General features: G+C 39.2%; 2 protein-coding genes across 3 annotated transcripts in view; both read left to right on the top strand.

The window, feature by feature from the left end:
• b2m (beta-2-microglobulin) overlaps positions 1-19204 on the top strand; it is a 198797-nt gene that overhangs the window by 42408 nt on the left and 137185 nt on the right. The gene's annotated exons all lie outside the window — the stretch shown is intronic.
• Positions 16172-18953, top strand: LOC135779154 (microsomal glutathione S-transferase 1-like). 2 transcript variants are annotated; one of them, XM_065289863.1, is made up of 4 exons: positions 16172-16290; positions 16858-17023; positions 18429-18523; positions 18605-18953. In XM_065289863.1, the coding sequence occupies exons 2-4, from the start codon at positions 16907-16909 to the stop codon at positions 18849-18851; spliced, it is 459 nt and encodes a 152-aa protein (XP_065145935.1). In that variant the 5' UTR covers positions 16172-16290; positions 16858-16906; the 3' UTR covers positions 18852-18953. The 2 variants fall into 2 exon arrangements, with proteins under 2 accessions (XP_065145935.1, XP_065145936.1); XM_065289864.2 differs by having other exon boundaries at positions 16214-16290; positions 16894-17023.

The following is a 19204-nucleotide window of genomic DNA, read 5'->3' as shown; positions in this document are numbered from 1 at the left end:
ATTTATTCAGTTTGTTTTCCGTGTGCTTAGAGGACTTTGCCTCAAAATCTATGTGGCATTTAACAGATTCTGCCAGCAAACCGGTACTCTGAATCGCCTCATGCCATTGTAGCCACAGCAAACACACTTGGGTTGAAGGCCATCAAAACTCACACTTTTTACACCTTATGAACACAACAAAGGCAAACGTGACCCAGATGGAGAAGACAATTCATCTTAATGATATTAATGAAGCAATTAAAGCGCACGCTTGCTTTTCCTGTGAAAGGAGGGAAACCGCGAGTGACGGCGGCTGTCTGGGGACTTTGCTCGTGTCAATCCAAACCCTCTGATGCACGCAACAAAAGGGCCGCGGCTTTCATAACGCAGCCCGTGCAGGAGCGCTTCTCACCGCGTGCATTTGTCTTTGAGTATTGACCTTGGCGCGCTGCTCCCCAGCGAGCGAGTAGTGAAGGAATACATGTATACCAGATCAAATCTGTGCTCGGGTCTCACCTGGCACCGGCGGTCTGATGTCTGGCTCTCAAAAGAACCTTCCAGCCACACTTGTCAAACTCTGCAGCTGAAATTAAGAAGGAAAAGGTAATGAGCTTTGATCTCTCTCAGATCTGCACTGGATAAATTATGTGGCATTGACAGATTGGCTGAGTATTTATAATCCATTAGGGTTGAAGATGAATACCATTCACAAATCAGCATCTGTCTGCAGCTATCCGTTTTTTAAGATAACAAAAAAATGAAACTTTGGCATTGTTAGTCAAGGGTTACCACAGTAACCAGAAAACCCCAAACAACACTTTTAAAAAATGTGCGTTTGGGTTTTAAGGAACAACGAGAAATGTTTTGAGTTCGAACGACGAGGGTAAATACCCGGCAAGCATTAGCCACCATTACACAGTCTAGGTTAACTATAGACCCGATATAGTTCGTCTGCATCTTTCTTTTACTGTCTATGGTCTGTGACTAGCCAAAATAAACATGAATTTGGTTACATGTCGTTTTTGCCAAAATAACTTGCATCATGTAAACAAAGCCAAAAGTGAAGGTGTTTGGATTCATTTGTTTAATTAATAAATTTTTTTAGGCATCTATAAAAATTTCACTAACAGCCCAAATATTATCTTGTTTTAGCCTATAAACATCTGTACTTCATTTGGACGGCTATTTGACGTCTTTTAAACGCAAAATTGCTTGCTGGGTAATGATTAGTTAAATTTTTGTAGAAACCATGACTACCCAGTCTCACAAAATTATGTACCTATAGTCACGTAATAAAAAAAAAAATTCATGATACTGTCACGAATTTCCGCGGTTTTACGTGATTGTATCACGAATTTCTGTTTGTGTCATTGTCACGTATTGGCTGCTTTTTCCTGTTTTCAAACCATTTTCGCTTCGGTTTAGGGTTAGAGTTTGGTTTGGGTAAGGATGTCATTTTATGTAAATCTAACCCTAAACCGAAGCGACAATTGTTTGAAAATATGTAAAAGCAGTTGAGTAACCAATACGTGACAATGACACATAAACAGAAATACGTGACTATAGGTACGTAATTTCGTGAGACTGGGCTGACCATGCCTTCAAATTTTAGTTTCAGGTTTTTAGACTGCTCTTGTAAAGATTTGATCAACAACTTTTTGCATTTACAAGACCAAGGGTACAAGACCAGCCACAACAGGGCCACAGTCACAAGTAATCCATATGGAAAATCTGTCTGTGCTTCAAATAAATGAAAACCCTGCCGAGGACGGGCTTGAACCCTGAAGGATCAAACACCATCCACAGATTTGATGGATACCGCGAAACCATGAGAGCGATCTTTATCGATCTGCTTTTTTCTAATCACCGAGTATAATTATCGATTCGGTTTCTGATTGCTGTGTGGCCATTTGCGCAATTTTATTAATGCCGTTTTAAAATTCATGATTCAGAGTCAGGCCAGACTAATTTTGGGCAAACAATTACCAGTAAAAAAGAACTCCGATTGAATTTTACTTCTCCATATATTAATGGGGGAGCTTCTGGAAATATGAAGATTCTTCGTGTGAAGCAGCCTTTACGTAGCTAGAAATTGGGCCTAGTTTTCCCAAAAACTGGATTAAATGCTTTACCTTTTGTTCAGTCGAAAAGAAATTACGTTTTTTTAAGAAAATATTCTAGGGGATTTTTCTTTCTCCATATAATGGACTTTAGTGAACCTCAACAGTTTACAGTTTCAACGCATATTCAAAGGGCTCTAAATGATCCCAACCGAGGCATAAGTGTCTTATCTAGCGAAACGATGTCATTTTCACCCAAAAAGATGTACTTTTCAACCACAACTTCTCATCTTGCACTAACCTTGTAACGCCAACATTAATTTGTATCAGTCCTCATTGGAGGTTTTCTTGGGTCCAAAGAAATGTACCCGACCTGAAATGACCGGAATCACTTTATACCAGAACCCAACGTGCATAAATATTTTTTTTAAAGAAATACCCGACCCGAGACAAACCCGAGAAAATTAGACCCGAGTCCGACCCAAACCCAAATGTAAACGGCACTGACGTGTGTGCATTCTGCAGACCCACACGCAGCAGTTAGACAGAAAGAAACTCTGGTGGCCTTGCAACTAATTTGGCGAGCTGCTCCATTTGTTTTACTTTATCTGACGACGACGCCAAGTTAACCGCTAAAAATGTACATTTAAAATTGACTGACATGTCTGTCTTAATGAAAATGAACCTACCGCACCCCACACAATGTCACATATGGACCGCAAGCGCTCTTGGCAAACAGATGAAAGGTTTGAAAAGGACATTGACGCACACATGCGAGAGAGTTCGGGTCTTCTCGGGTCCGTTCAGCAAAAACACATTCATTTTAAATTACCCGAAACCTGATGCCGCTTTTATTGTACCCGACCCGTGTCCGAGGAACATGTGAAACTTTAAGACCTGGTGTGGGTCGGACCTCGGGTTTTCAGATCTTAGTGGACCCGTGAAGATCTCTAGTTCACAAACAACAACGTCTGAGCGGTCCTCGTTCCCCACACTTTTAAACACTGGAGTGGTAGCTTCGCATACGCCATGCGTGACCTTTCAATGAGATTATGTAATACATAAGGTCACGTTGGCACATCACACGGCTAGTGCAAGACATGAGTTGTGGTTTAAAAGTACTTTTTTTGGGGGGGGGTGAAAATGATGATCGTTTCGCTAGATAAGACCCTTATGACTCGGTTGGGATTGGTTAAAGCCCTTTGAAGCTGCATTGAAACTGTAAACCATTGAGGTCCATTAAAGTCCAATATATGGAGAAAAATCCTTGATTGTTTTCCTAAAAAAAAATATAATTTCTCCTAGACTGAAAAAAAGAAAGACATAAATATCTTTGATGACATGGGGGAGAGTAAATAATCAACATTTTTTTATGAAAGTGAAATATTCCCACAAACAAAATTTTCATAGACCAAGGATTACTGAGTCTGAGACGGAGTAAAGAGAGCACAATTCAAACTGGCTCTCCAGGCATCTTGGTTCTCATGGGGTTACCTTCTAGAAATCGCCATTGGTGCTGGTCGTTTTCAAATATTAAACTTTCTATTACGTTTAAAACTACCAGCGAGGGACCAAATACAGCACGTGCAGTGGCACTGATGGGTCGCTGGGCGCCTTTGATTTTTCCCTCATACTCCGAGATGACTTCAGCCAGTATGGAAGAAGTGGAGTAATTGGTTGAAATGGGGCATCTCAGCGGACTCTTCTGAGCCAGTCAGATTGTGTTTGAAGTCTGTGCTGACATTGGAAAACTCAAGGGCAGAGGTTGAACAGGAATCAGGCCCTTGAATGAGAAATGGGAAAGTGAGAGATGGAGAAGAGGAAAGAGACAACAAAGGCAAGTTCACTTGAAGCAGAAGGTTCGGTTCAAACACTATGTGTATTAAGGTTGGTTTCTCTGTTTGTATGCATTTATGATTTGTTTCTCAAGAAGACTGCGATACATCTCATCCTCAAGGACTACATTAAAATCCTTCAGCTTTGCCAAAATTTCATCATCATTTAGTCAACCGACATGAAGCAAGATGTTGAAGGTTAGTCTGCATTCAGGTGAGTCTAACCTTCATCCGATATAAAGTGTGAGAATTTGAACACAATTTGTGGATAAATAAAAAATTAGTTTTTTAGTTGTTTACAGATCTTTAGACCCTAAAAAAAGTTGGATCAACTTAAAAAGTAATTTCCTTGATGCCTTAAAAATTTGAGTTAATTCTATGGTGGAGGTGTGGTGCTATCGTGATGGTGAAGTGCGACCTGCAGTGTTGTGCACATCACAAACTATGAAAAATATGAAGTACAATCTCACCCAGAAAGATGTCTTGAAGTTAGTGTGAAGATATTCTCTCTTGGTCACTCAAGGTTGTGTAAACATCATAACCACAATAAGGTTCCTCACTTGAACCGTGTGTTGCTTCACGGGTGGAAGTGCTACAATAAACACACACACAGGCGCAGATGCCATGTGTGCTCGGGGGTTCAGCTCAAGCGCCCAACGAAATGGCCAAGCACATATGCTCACTTGCTTCACATTTGCTTTGAATTTTGCATTTAAAACCACACGGAACGTGACCGTGCCACTTTCCTCCTTCTTTTCAAAGTGCTTGGGTGCTCCAGAGCGTCTGCTATTGCTAATAGTGACGGGCACCCACCAGTGGAAAAAAATCGCCGCCTATGAACATGTACGTTATATCTGATCATCATTTACTCTTTGTATTTCTCAATATATATGTATGCATTGTATATAAGGCTATATGCATCAATGCACGCATTTTATAACCACCGCACCATTACCATTGGTGCATTACCATTGCGGTGGTAAAATACTGCCACCGTCACAGTCCTAGTTAATTCAACTTAAAAATAACTAATATTACTTAACTAATATTTTTAGTTAGGCAACCATTTAACTTGCTTTTTTAAGTAGAACCAACAAATCTTTTTATTACAATGTATAACAAAAAAACTGATGCTATAGTCTCTTCATACACACATGAGGATAAATTATAGCGAACAACAAAAAGTTGCATGAAGTGTCCCTTGGTGTCCTTGTGACAGGCAGCGAACGGCATAAAATGGCACACTGCGAAAAGAGGACAACCCACTAGACAATGAGACGAAAGAGGAAACAGTCATGAAGTAAACATGAGACTTTTGGTCTGATCCTCGTCACATATTAAAATCGAACGAGGCTGAAAACGATTAAACAAAATCTACTGTCGAGGGAAAATATATATGAAACTTTTTATCTATCAGTCAAAACTATGTCAGAATTGTCACAGACTGCTTTGAAGTTAACGACGGAAGTCAACCAGGGACCTCGCGGGCGGGTAAATAAAAGATGGAGCGTTCCTCCCCTACTTACGGTTGCTGGTTGATAGGGTATCACCCGCTGATCAAAAGAACATTACAGTTAGCTTTGATTAATCAATCAATGCCCCTGCGGTCCGCTCATTCCTGACAATGGTTGGGACCGAATGAAGGTTAGTGTATAATCAAGAAGACCCCTTCTCACAGCATGCAAAAATTCACCTGAGTTACTCACGCTGCAGTGCCAGGCCAGCCCAAATCCTCAGAATCGATCTTTAGTCCTCTTTACGGCTTTAATTTGGAAAGCTTTTCGGGCTAATGACTGCATTTGATGTGTACTTGTTTTATTTACCTAAGCAGAATTACTCTCTTAAAAATGCTAGGTTGTTTCCAACGTAGGGACAAACCTAGGCGTTGGATTAAATTGACCCAGAAAGTGTTTATATTTGACCCAACAATGGAGAAAAAAAAAAATTTGGGTTGAAACATCCAGGCATAGATTTAATTACAACCCAACGGGCTGAATTTGTCCAGCCTGATCTAACGAGAATGTAGGTATTTTGGTAAGTCGTATGAATTCGTACGAAGTGAATCATACAAAACAATACCGAATCAATGCTCCTAACCCCAGTGTTACGGGGCAAAAGCAAACCGTACAAAAATGTACAAATGTGGTCGTACGAATAAATGCAAATTTGCCATCTCGTATATTATGCACGATTTGCGATCAAGATGGCGTTGGTTTGTCCCTTTTTGATCCAATGCTGGTTTGAAAATAACCCAGCGTATCGAATTTTGTGCGTTTGTCGTTTAAAATCGTTTGGTTGATTTATTGCAGTCACAATGGTGGGGTTTAGTTATAGTATTGTAGTTAACTTTATAAACTTGTTTAATGCAATGCAATATATTGTACGCACCTGAAAAAGTTTAAGAACCATATAATCGAGCATATAACAACACATTCAGTGTGATCAAAGCTGTTGGTTTTTCTTAAAAAGTTGGGTTTTATAACCCTACTGGTTTTGCTGGCCTGCAGTGCAATGTATATTCAAATGAACGTAATTTTCCTTGACAGGGAAAGTAAACTTTCTTTTCGGAGTTCTTCGTGTAGGGGGGCTCCCAGTGGGGGACGGAGTGTTAAGAAGCCCTGTTCCAATTCTGTCATTGTCAAAGTTTGACATAATAAGCTATTGTTCGCGCCTTTGTTGCGTGATACAACACAGAGCAGAGTCTCAATTCCTCACCGTTAATTTTTTGTTTAAAGAGAAAAAACATGAGATGTCTATTCCTTTAAGGGATGCTTGGCAGTGCTTATGCTAAGTAATATAACAAACCTGTCGTGATGTCTTCTTGAGCACCTTTTATCTTCCCAAAACCACAGGAGGGCTCTACCTTTGCCACGTCGGAGAAAAGCAGCGCCTCTGAAATAATTAAAGTAGCCCCTTTTTGAAAGCCCGGAGAAGTTAAGAGAATTCATATCTAAGATCAAAGCTTTGCAGATGGAGTGCCACTGGAGTAAGTATTGGCTTTCCCGCTTTCCATGTTGTGATTAAGTGCTGTTGGTTTTTTTCTTGTTGGTTGAAAGGCTTTCCTAGCATTAACTATGATGTTGAGCATGTTGACTGTCCTGCCCTGGTGTGTTTGTGTGAACAACAAATAAAATGGCAGGACAAACTGCATGACGTCTATGGATGGAAAGCAAATATTTATCACAATCCAGCTGCTTTTTGGAGACGAGTGTAAAGAGCCATGTTCCTTACAAAAATAAAAGTAAAAGTGTATTAACCATGTTTTTGGTGTATTGTTTACTAATAGCAAAACCATGGTTTTACTACAGTAACCATGATTTAACTATGTGTTTGAAAACTATTGTTTTTAAAAGCATAATGTATTACATAACTGCACATAATGTAGGGTGTTACATAATTTTTGTAATGAAATGTAATAATTTTCTCAAATCTTGAGCTCATAATGTAATAAAAATAATTAAGTTATGAGAAACGTATTACATTATAAACTCATCAAAATACTGTAAGAGGCTTTTAAACATTGCAAATATATTTTTTGTGGTGCTTGCATTTATGCAACGCATCACAATTGTACATCATATGGTGGTGGGTTTGTTTCACTAACCATAATTATTGGCTCTTTGGAAACCAAACAGAGTACCCTAGCAACCGTTTAGAGACCTATATCTCTGTATCAGAACATCATAGAGAGATATGGGTGGTCTCGTTTCCTTCGTGGCTTGGTCTGTAATCATTGGTGGATGCCAATTCACTCCCTAGCAACCAGTGATGCGCATGTTGATCCAAAATGGGCAGATGCATGCAGTTACCCGCGGTTACGAGTCATCCAAAAATATTTTTAATGATATTCAGGTCGCGGTCGGTCGGGTCGTTTGAAATAAAAATGCCAATTAACTATTTTAGACAATTACTACTTATATATATATTTTTTTGCGCAATGCGTTGATGTTTGAAATGATGGTTGAAAATGCCGGTTGGGTGCGGGTTGTTTATACATTGACTCGTGCATCACTGCTAGCAACCACACTCGATACGCTAGCAACTGCATTGAGGTTTTGTTCACACGAAGTCGGTGCATTCCCTATCCGATCATTTTTTTTCTCTTTCTAAAAAAAATTATCCGTAAACACGGCGTCGTCTCAAGAAATATCTGCGCACAAACGAAACCACTGAAACCGACTGAAAGCGGTGTAGAATATATATGCCAGACCAGTATGGGGCGCTGTACTTCTGCCACTGATATCCACAATACACGGAGAAGAAGACTTTGAGCATGCGCATAACCTTGCGCGCTGTATACGAACCAAGAAGAAGAAGTGATGGCAAACGCAACAACTTCAAGAGCAAAAGCCTCCTTTTGTCTCTCTCCTGGTTGTCTTCCGTGGTGGATCTAAGAGCATGTGGCGTATGGTGTTGTCCATTATCGCTTGCTCACCACAATTGCATAGAAGCAATAGATTTTGCTGTAATAAAGCTAGTAGGCTTAGTAGCTTCTGTAGCACGAACACAATCATGTAGTCCGCCATTATTGTTGTTGCTGTTACGTGTGATGCACAAAATATACGGATAGGTTGTACACACGAAACCGCAAGGGTGTCGATTTGAGATTTATCCACTTTAGGACCCGGTTTCAAAAAATAGCGGTTCCAGTCTCCTAAAATGCCGGATCTGTGTGGACGAAACGCCAATACGATAAAAATGTATACGTATACAGTGATTCGCGTCTCCGTGTGGACAGCCCCTAGCAGCCACCTGGGCAACACACTAGCAACTGCATTGCAAAACCCTAGCAAACACCCCAGGTACCTTAGCAAACACCCCAGGTACCCCAGAAACCATATAGCAACACCTTAGCAACCGCATAACAACACTCTAGCAACGATGTAGCAACCACCTCGGGTACCCTAGCAACCACATAGCAACCAAACCGAATACCCTAGCAGTCGTTTAGCAGGACCTATATCTCTGAATCAGAACTTTGTAGATATATGTGTGTGTGCTCTTTTGACTCATGTTAGCAAACGGGATGTCCTGAGTTTTGCCACAGTAAGCACCACTTCACATTTTCTTCAGAAAATCTAGTTGAAACTTGTGAAATTAAAGGGTGAGATTGTGAGTACTTAATCATATTTTTTCATACAATAAGCTATTACATTATTGAAACATTTTTATTACATTTATGAGTTCAAGATTTTATTATGTTTTGAGGAAATGATTGCATTATGAACATTTATTACACCACTAAAGTAATACTTAATACATTATGTGCAGTTAGTACATGGATATTTTACGGTAACCATAGTTTTACTGCAGTAACCATGTTTTTGTTTTTGTTTTAACAGTACTAAAACCATGGTTAAGTTTCGTAAGGTGTCTCTCATACCTTTTTATAGTCTGTAGAGCCATTTTCTACTAGAAAGAAAACACTATTATTACGTGTACGGTTGAAACTGAGAAAGTTTTTTTCGCTAGTTGCTTTACTCATCCTTCCTGACAGACAAATCTGCTGGGATTGTCTTTTTTTTCTTACACAAGAACATCTCTAATTTCATCAGCTCTTCTGACTGACAAGCATCATTACGGATAAAATTATCTCGGTAATTATCCTGCCGAAAAGAGATTTATTTCCCTTTGTGAGGAGGAGAGCGGATTCGTGGGGCAGCGCAGTGATCTGCAGCACGGAGACGCTTCGTTAAAATAAGCATCCTAATGAGACGAGCCCTCCTGTGGAGCGCCGGGGCCCAAACGTTACGCCTAGCAGGAGCGCTCGCTTTTGTTCGGATATGCATTAAGTAAGCGTGAACGTGGTATCGTCTCCGTTTGGAGGGCCACTTATCGAGTAATTCGCAGTATGTAATTATCTCAATTTGCACCCTTGAGCCACATCGATGCAATGCCTATGACTATTGTGACGTAAGTACCTTGTAGACCCCTGCCACGAAAAGGGGTCAAGCTAGTGTCAGATATTAGAGATGATTACCAAAGTTCATTGTGTTTGTGATAAAAGCAGGGGGAATACTTAGTTCAGAAAACTTTTCTTGTAGTTAAAAATGTAAACGCTGTATAAAGAGAAGTCTTGTCTGTTAACCTTTCCAGATAAACCTGAACTTCAAAGCAACGTGGGCATAAATGGTATAAAGATATCTCCAATATACTTTCATAAATTCAACAACATGAATCCCTGTTTTAAAATGTACAATTTGTTGAATCCACAATCATACATGTAATTAATCTATAGAGCGTGTCCGAAATTTCATCTCCACCTTACTGCTGTGTGTTTAATAGTCAGATGATTAGCAAACTGTTGTATAGGTTGACTAATTTGGCAATTAAATGCAGTTTAGGTGAGGCTGATGGGGAACACAAGCTCTTTAGGATAATGAGCATTAGTGTTTGCCATCATTAAGCGTAAAACAAGTGGCCTTTTCTCATAATGGCTTTGCTTTTTGCAGGGTCATTGTCGATAGATTGTTAGAATTAAATACTGACAGAAATAGTGAGAAACAGGAGCTCCAAGACAACTTTCAGGAGTATAGTAAAGATTTTTAATTAATTTTGAAATGTCACGTCATTACAGTAGAACACAGCAGACACATTCACCTTAAAGGGACACTCCACTTTTTTGGAAAATATGCTCATTTTTCAGCTCCCCTAGAGTTAAACATGTGATTCTTACCGTTTTGGAATCCATTCAGACGATCTCCCGGTCTGGCGCTACCACTTTTAGCATAGCTTAGCATAATCCATTGAATCTGATTAGCATCACGCCTAAAAATAACCAAATAGTTACAATATTTTCCTATTTAAAACTTGACTCTTGTAGTTACATTGTGTACTAAGACCGAAAATTAAAATTTTCCATTTTCTAGGCAGATATGGCTAGGAACTATACTCTCATTCTGGCGTAATAATCAAGGACTTTGCTATCGTAACATGGCTGCAACAGGCACAATGATATTACGCAGCAGCCGAAAATAGTGACCTTAGTAACTTTCAATAGCAGGGGACTATTTTCGGGCACTAGGTAATATCATTGCGCCTACTGCAGCCATGTTACAGCAGCAAAGTTTGAAGTTTGCTTCAATTGCTTTGAGATGTGGCTTCCAAATGTGTCCTTTGCTTTCCGAGAATCGGATCACTCAGATGGATCTCGAGATACAATGAGCTCCTGGGACGACTGGATTTTTTTTTAAAGAAAAACGTATAACCTCCAATAAATAAAAGTGTGCACTTGCAGGTTAAAGGTCCTTGTCACTGTTTTATAAATGGTGTTTTGAATAAATAGTATTGCTGCAATACACTGTAAAGTGTTCATGCTGCCTTAAAGAACAAGTTCGGTATTTTACACTTAAAGCCCTGTTTTCAGATTGTTTATGATGAAATAGAACGGTTTATATGCTGCTAGCCCGAGAATTTTCGGTTTCTGTGGTATCACTCCTTCCACCCCCCAATTGGTGCATAGGTGCACTGGAACAATCCTTCCTAAAATGCATTAAACTTTCGTTTACAAAGACGTGAAACTCACCGAGTGGTCAGGGGTGTTCACTGATATGCTCACACAAGAATCCCTGCAAAAGATGCTTTCCAACAGGTTTTATCGTAGTTTTTGTCCAACTCCATTGACTTGTATTAGATGTGCTGTGAGATACGGTATTACTCCGCGCCGGGAACGTTGTTTGTATTCTTGCTATTGGCAAAGGTGGATTATTGCCACCAACTGGGCTGGAGTGTTCATTATTCAAGCTCTCAACGGAAGAATATATGGGTGTGAGATCTGAAAACAGGGCTTTAAGTGTAAAATACCGAACTTTAACGCAAAATTTAAATTCAACTTAAGAACTTGAGTTGACTTTTTTTAAGTTGAATTAACTCAAAAAGTGTTCATGCTGCAGTCTGTGCATGTTGAGTTTTACATTTGTATATTTCTAAAATTGTTAAATTTGAAATACTGTTCGGTAGTTTAATCTACATCAAGGCATCATATTCTCTAGAAATAAGAAGTTTCAAACATCTCTGCTGTTGTGTTTTGCCAGCCTTATCTCAAGTAAAATCGTATATATTTTTCGATTTGGCTAATTCGTATCAATTCATTCGTACCGCACCTAACCCTAACGTCACAGGGGTCAAGGCAAATCGTACCAAAACTTACAAATGTGGTCGTATGATTAAATACGAATTAGCCAACTTGTAAAATATGAAAGAATTCTCGTGAGATGGAGTTGGTTCTGTTGACAGGCACGGTGGGTGGGAACAGGAGGTGACACAGACGTTTCTTTGTAGGCTAGACCGTCTAATTTCAGTTCGCTTCATGGACTTTGGAGGCTGTGTCCTTCAACGACAGAGTCCTTGCCTTCAAAGTCCACGTCTCTCGAAAGATCCAGCCTTCGAATTGGGATGCACCCAGTATTTTACATTTGGTACTTTTGGTACCCAGTCTTCAGAAAGTGACTATATCTGACAATATCTCTCATTTCTCAAATTATAGTACCCACTGACTCCCATAGCATTTGGTGCACTTGGTACACAGTGACACTTCTGTATATCTTCCGATAGCTTTCACTTGTCTGTTTAGACAACTTATTTAATCCTAAATTTGCTTTCCCCTAATATTTATATCAGAACGGGTCACCTCCACGTACTGATTGCTTGATGGGAAATTTATGTCATGCACATAAATTGTGGCCACGTGTTTGTACGTACTCAGCATTCTGCTTTTGAATGCCCAGGCACGGTGCATGTGACAGGACAGGAAGAAGTGTAGACGCCGCCTTGGGTCGATTAAAAAAAATGTATGTGCTTGGAGCCTGGGAGGCATTCAGTAATGAAATCAATAGCTGTGCTTGGCTCCTAGCATTAAGATCATTGGTCTGGCTGTTATTTAGTCATCGTTGTCCTACAACCTGGGCGCAAGTTGGCTACCAGTGAAAAATCAATAAAGTGACACCACAGTCGGCATCCCAATTACTGGTGAGACTGGTGAGAGATCAATTCATGTGTTGACCATTAACGGGTCCTTTTGGGAAATCATACTGTATTATTTGGCTCGTACAAGCTCTTACTCTCGCTGTCTCTCCGAGACGGGGTGAATTATACAAATCAACGAGAGATTGTACAGCCGGAGACCTATAGTTACCTTGTTTTGCTTTGCCGCATGCGACACATACATCAATTGTCCTGCCATAACATCTATTACTGGGTTGTTAGCAATGTGTGCTGCACCTGATATGTGTATGCGAGGTTTTTGTTAAAGGAAAGAAAATGCTGCGTATAATAAAACTGATAGCTCTGGTGTGTCTATTTTTTTTAAACGTAAACGTTTAGCATTCTTGTGTTCAAGTAAGATGCAAACCAAACACTAATGATATGTGTCTTCCAACATTACTATTCTGATGGTGAGCGTGTTGACACATGCCATAGACCAATCAGTTAAATATCCTACTGCGATGCGACGTCTTTAAATCCCCTGTCTCGCATTGACTGACATCTTTCATGTCTAGCTCTGGCAAAGTTGCACCGATTCACATTTCTCTCCAGAACGGTAAACACTAGGTTTGTCGTGTTACTCGGAGAAGCCAGCAAACATCGGCATGTCAGTAGGAGAATATCTCTTCAGTCCATGTTCATTATCAACCGTTCTACGCGCGGCACTTTTTGTTGCAGCTCATGCATATGTAAAGACCCTAAAATTTTTCGGCATAGATAAGGACGTCACGTTACTTGCGAAACGGCAGCACAATGGCGACATGACGTGGACCCATTTAGTGTGACAGTGGCATAATTGTAGGAAGCCAGATGTCATCTTGGTATTCACTCAGCCTAACTTCTAGCTTTGAGATGACAGTCCCAAAGAAAAACTAGATAGTTATGTGACATGATGCCTTTGATTCGCAGTTGATGGAATAAGGCCAAACAGAGCAGTTATGTTAAATGTGTCCAAAATACCAAAAGATACAGCATGTGCCAAAGCATCATGTGATGTTAAGCATTAACATAATGACAAAACCTGAGCATGTGTCTGAAATCGCCTACTTTTATACTCTCTAAGAAATGCTGGGTTATTTTTAACCCAGTATTGGGTCAAAAAGGGACTAGCTCAGCAGCTGGGTTAAAATTAACCCATAAAATGTTTATAATTCACCCAACATTGGGTTAAAACCCAGCATTTTGGGTTCAAATAACGCAGCATGGGTTAAATTACAATGGGCTCATCACTTTTTGACCCAATCCTTGCTTGAAAATAACCCAATTTTTTTATTCACTCTTAAAAATGCCGGGGTATGCACTAGGTGAGCCCAACTTGTTAGATTGTAATTTATATGGTTGGGTGGTTTCAACCCAAAACGATTTTTAACCCATCGTTAGGTCAAATGTAAACATTTTCTGGGTTAATTTAACACATTGTCTGTCCCTTTTGACCCAATGCTGGGTCGAAAATAACCTAACATTTGGTCTAAAAGAGGTGAGCCCAACTCGTTAGCTTGTAATTTATATGCTTGGGCGGTTTCAACCCAAAATGCTGGGTTGTTTTAACCCATTGTTGGGTCAAATGTGAACATTTTCTTCGATAATTTAACCAAGTGTCTGTCCCTTTTTGACCCAATGCTGGGTTATTGGGTGAGCCCAACTCGTTGGGTTGTAATTTATATGCTTGGGCGGTTTCAACCCAAAATGCTGGGTTGTTTTAACCCATCATTGGGTCAAATGTAATCATTTTTTTTGGTTAATTTAACCCAGTGTCGAAAATAACCCAGCATTGGGTCAAAAGAGGTGAGCCCAACACGTTAGCTTGTATTCTTGGGTGGTTTCAATCCAAAATGCTGGGTTGTTTTAACCCATCGTTGGGTCAAATATAAACATTTTCTGGGTGAATTTAACTCCCAGTGTCTGTACCTTTTTGACCAAAAGCTGGATCGAAAATAACCCAGCATTGGGTCAAAAAGAGGTGAGCCCAACTCGTTAGGTTGTAGTTTATATGCTTGGGTTGTTTCAGTCCAAAATGCTGGGTTGTTTTAACCCATTGTTGTGTCAAATCATGTAAACATTTTCTTGGATAATTTAACCCAGTGTCTGTCCCTTTTTGAACCAATGCTGGGTTATTTTTAATTGTTGGGTCAAATGTAAACATTTTCTTGGTTAATTTTACCCAGTGTCGAAAATAACCCAGCATTGGGTCAAAAGAGGTGAGCCCAACGCGTTAGCTTGTATGCTTGGGTGGTTTCAATCCAAAATGCTGGGTTGTTTTAACCCATCGTTGGGTCAAATTTAAAAACGTTCTGGGTGAATTTAACTCCCAGTGTCTGTACCTTTTTTGTACCTATAAAAAAGAAAAAGCATTTTAAGTTGAAACCACTCAAGCATATAAACTACAACCTAACGAGTTGGGCTCACCTTTTTTTGACACAATGCTGGGTTTTTTTCGACCCAGCATTGTGTCAAAAAAAGGTGAGCCCAACTCGTTAGGTTGTAGTTTATATGCTTGAGTGGTTTCAACTTAAAATGCTTTTTCTTTTTTATAACCCAGCAGGCTGGGCATGTCCCTTTTTTATCCAATGCTGGGTTGAAAATAACCCTGCATGTTTTAGTGTGTAGTAGTATATTGGTATATTGTTATTGTAACTTGATTATTAGAACACTGCATTAGCAGCAACTTTTGGTTGGCCTTTGGGCTGGTTTTGTTACGCAGACCTGGCCACCCTGGTTTTAATGGTCAAAATATACCTATTATGTTTAATATTTAGTATTAAACCGTATACAGTATACAGTCACAGTATGATGCATGGTGACAATTTTTTTTATTTTTATAGATGCTGAGCAAAACAGGTGTCGCAAAATTCCCCACAAACTTTGTCTAAGACTATAAGTCACTTGAACAATATTTCTGAAAAAGCACGATATGGGAAAATAATAGCCGTATGTGATTTTGAGATGAATTTGTATTTAGTTGTGAGTATGATTTACTGGGATTTACAAACAATCTGATATTGTCACAGTGAATCAGCACTTACAGAAACACTCTGTTACTGCCGGGGTAGAAGGCAGAGAAAATGATTTTCCCAATAAACCGTGGTTTGACTTTGAATTACACTGTAAATCCCCACTGCTGTGTTACATAACATCACAAACAAAAGGTTTAAAAAGTAAGAGGTGCATGCCAGCAATGTTATGCATTTGCAGAAGGCTAATCATTTATTTTACTAGCTAAAGTTGAAAAAAATATATATTATACACACACACAAAACAATGATTATTTATTGATTGTAGCACTCTTCCAGAAAAAAATCACTGTCAAAACGTGTTGCAATGCACTGGCTTTGGTCCAAGTAGGCTGTCCTACACACCACAGTTGTCTGGCTTTTCAAGTTCATTTCCTAATGCACGCGCACTTGTGATCGCACTTGTGAGGCATCGTCGTCCAGGTAAGTAAGCATATAGCAACCTTTCAAAAGTTGATCTGATAACATTTTTTTGATAAGCCGATTACGCAACTTTTAGTTCAAACTATCTCGCGCAAAATTGTAAACGTACGGTATACGCTTCCGTTATAACAAACGTAGCGAATATTGAATATAAACTCGCCTAGCTGCAAACAACTCGTTTGTTTTTATCGCAGGCGATCTTGTATGAATGTGGTGGGAAGTAAAAAAAAACCCCATTAGCGCAGACAGCTTAATTTATGACAGGTTTCTTGTTAAATGGCAGGAATAGGCTATGCAGTATAACCAACTACTGTAGATACAACCACATGCGCTTTTGCATACATTAATAAACTGTTTTTGTTCACGCGTTGTTTATTCTTTTAGGCTACAAGTTGTAAAAGTTCATGGGCAGGTTCAGTAATGTTGTATTTCCACTAATAGACGCCTGTTATCTCGAAACCACTGTGACATTTAACCTACAACTTATACAACGTTTAAACGAAGTTAATGTTGGGTAGTATATGCAGTACTATGCCTTAACGTTGTGATATCTTTTGTTATTTTTAGATTTCTGTTGTGCTTGCATAATCTTGGCCTTGGCAGGATTTGGGGGAAAATGGCCCAACTGATAAACAGTGATGTGTTCCTGGCCTTCTCCACGTATGCCACCATCGTCGTCCTCAAAATGATGTTCATGTCCTTTCTGACTGCATACTACAGGTTTACCAGAAAGGTGCACTTGCTTTATGCTTAATTATATCTATGTTCAATGTAAACTAAAGTTATGCACCTGTTGCTTCCTTATGTCATGTTGATAATATCACAAATCCAACTATATTTTAGTTACTTACAATGTTGTGTAAGTTTTACTAAAATAGCAGAAAATTCATTCTACACAGTTTTGAAATTAATCATAATTTAAAGGGGACATTTCACTCAAGACTTTAAGATGTCAAATACATTTTTGGTGTCCACAGAGTACATATGTGATTTAGCTTAATATACCATATAGATAATTTATTATAACATGTTAAAATTTCCACTTTGTAGTTATGAGCAAAAATGCAATTTTTGGGTGTGTCCTTTAAATGCAAATGAGCTGGGGCATGTTCAATCTCACACCGGTGCACAACGTTTTGCTACGGTTTCCGGGTTGAACGACATGTTTCCTGGAAACGGTGTGCAACGGAATGCAACAGGTTTTAGAAGCGTTTTCTCTTGTTTGGTGGGTGTGTCAGAAATGTCAGCCCAATCAGCGGCAAGATGTATAAAACCACGCGATAGTAAAGAGACAGCTCTCTCAATGGGTTCAAGTTGGAATGTTGTCTTTCATTTTGGACAGCAAGGTCAGTGATTGTAACATCGAGGGTATTTTACAGTATTAAACACACATTTATAACGATTTCATCAGGCTTTAAAAACATTTAAAAAAGAACACAAAGAATGGCCTCTCAGCTACCGTAGTTGCAACTCTTGCGTCATCACAACAGGGTGTTCAATGCATCACCGTTTCAGTTTAATAAACGTTGTGCAACGTTATGTCGGGGCTGAACGCAGCCCTGATCTTTGCATTAAATGTTAGTGGCGTGGTTGGATAGTGCAGATTAAGGGGCGGTATTATCCCATTCTGACATCACAAGAGGAGCTAAATTTCAATGACCTATTTTTTTTACATGCGTGCAGAGAATGGTTTACCAAAAGTTACTGGGTTGATTTTTTTCACATTTTCTAGGTTGATAGAAGCACTGGGGACTCAATTATAGCAAGTCAGATTTTTATGATATGTCCCCTTTAAGAATTAAAGTATGTTTAAAAGGTTTTAAAAAAAATAAAAAAAAACACTCTATTGATTTCATCTCTTGCATTTTCTATGTTGTTAAATAATAATACAACCTTAACAAAACCAATCTTACGTATACCAGTCGCATACACTTGACTAATCCATAACAATCATTAACTTACCATTGTTTACAGACTCTTCTCCCTTAGCTTCAGGACTAGTTGTAAACCATTTTAACTTAAAAAAAAATGTATAAATGCTTAAATGAAACACAAGTTGTTATTGCAAAAAAATGATATGGTGACTCCTCAGCAGTGTATTTGAGTTCCAGAATTCAAATCTTTTTGTCGTTACACAGGCCTTTTCAAACTGGGAAGACACTAAATTTGGTAAAAACGCAGAAGAAAGAAAAAAGATGCTTCAGACCCATCCTGATGTAGAGCGTGTTCGAAGGTAACACCAAAGGACCGGTCTAACCTCATTTAACTTGTCAAGTCAGATTCTTTATGGCTATTTTTTTCCCTTTAACCGCAGGTGTCATCAGAATGACCTGGAGAACATCATTCCCTTTGTGTTAATCGGTCTTCTGTACGCTCTCACGGACCCGGATCTCTCCACGGCTCTGTTGCACTTCAGGGTGTTTGTGGGGTCACGGTTTATCCACACGGTGGCTTACGTAACGTCTATCCCCCAACCCAGTAGAGCTCTGACCTGGCTTGCGGGAATGTTGACAACCTTCTCGATGGCATACCGGGTCCTCACTACTGCACTTTACCTTTAATTTCCCCTGCAGGGGAGAGGTGCTTGCTTTAAATAAATGTTTTCTTAAATCAAGAATCATTTTTAACTCTTTGCAATGTGTAATAAAATCAGTTTATCTGTATTATTGTTTATAGGATGTTAATTAGTTTCAAGTCAGTCTGTGAAGAAATTGGTCAGTTCTTGACTAGGAAATGTTTATTTGTGGTTAACAAATAGTTATTGTCACAATGACTCAGCATTTATACAGGATTGTTTGCATTCATTTCTGGACATCATTGCATTCCATGTGCTTAAACTACAATGAGTTTTCACCCTTCAGTGAGATTTTTTTTCATATAGTCATAAAGTGACTTGCAATTATTTACCCTTACT

Source organism: Paramisgurnus dabryanus, chromosome 1 (assembly GCF_030506205.2).
Source record: "Paramisgurnus dabryanus chromosome 1, PD_genome_1.1, whole genome shotgun sequence".
Lineage (NCBI taxonomy): Eukaryota > Metazoa > Chordata > Actinopteri > Cypriniformes > Cobitidae > Paramisgurnus > Paramisgurnus dabryanus.
This window is presented reverse-complemented; position numbering and strand designations above follow the sequence as displayed.

Excerpts from the sequence above, each read along its gene's own strand:
- LOC135779154 (XM_065289863.1), top strand. The coding sequence starts at position 16,907 with ATGGCCCAACTGATAAACAGTGATGTGTTCCTGGCCTTCTCCACGTAT. Across the intron at positions 17,024-18,428 it reads ACTACAGGTTTACCAGAAAG|GCCTTTTCAAACTGGGAAGA; the intron begins GTGCACTTGCTT and ends GTCGTTACACAG. Across the intron at positions 18,524-18,604 it reads GATGTAGAGCGTGTTCGAAG|GTGTCATCAGAATGACCTGG; the intron begins GTAACACCAAAG and ends CTTTAACCGCAG.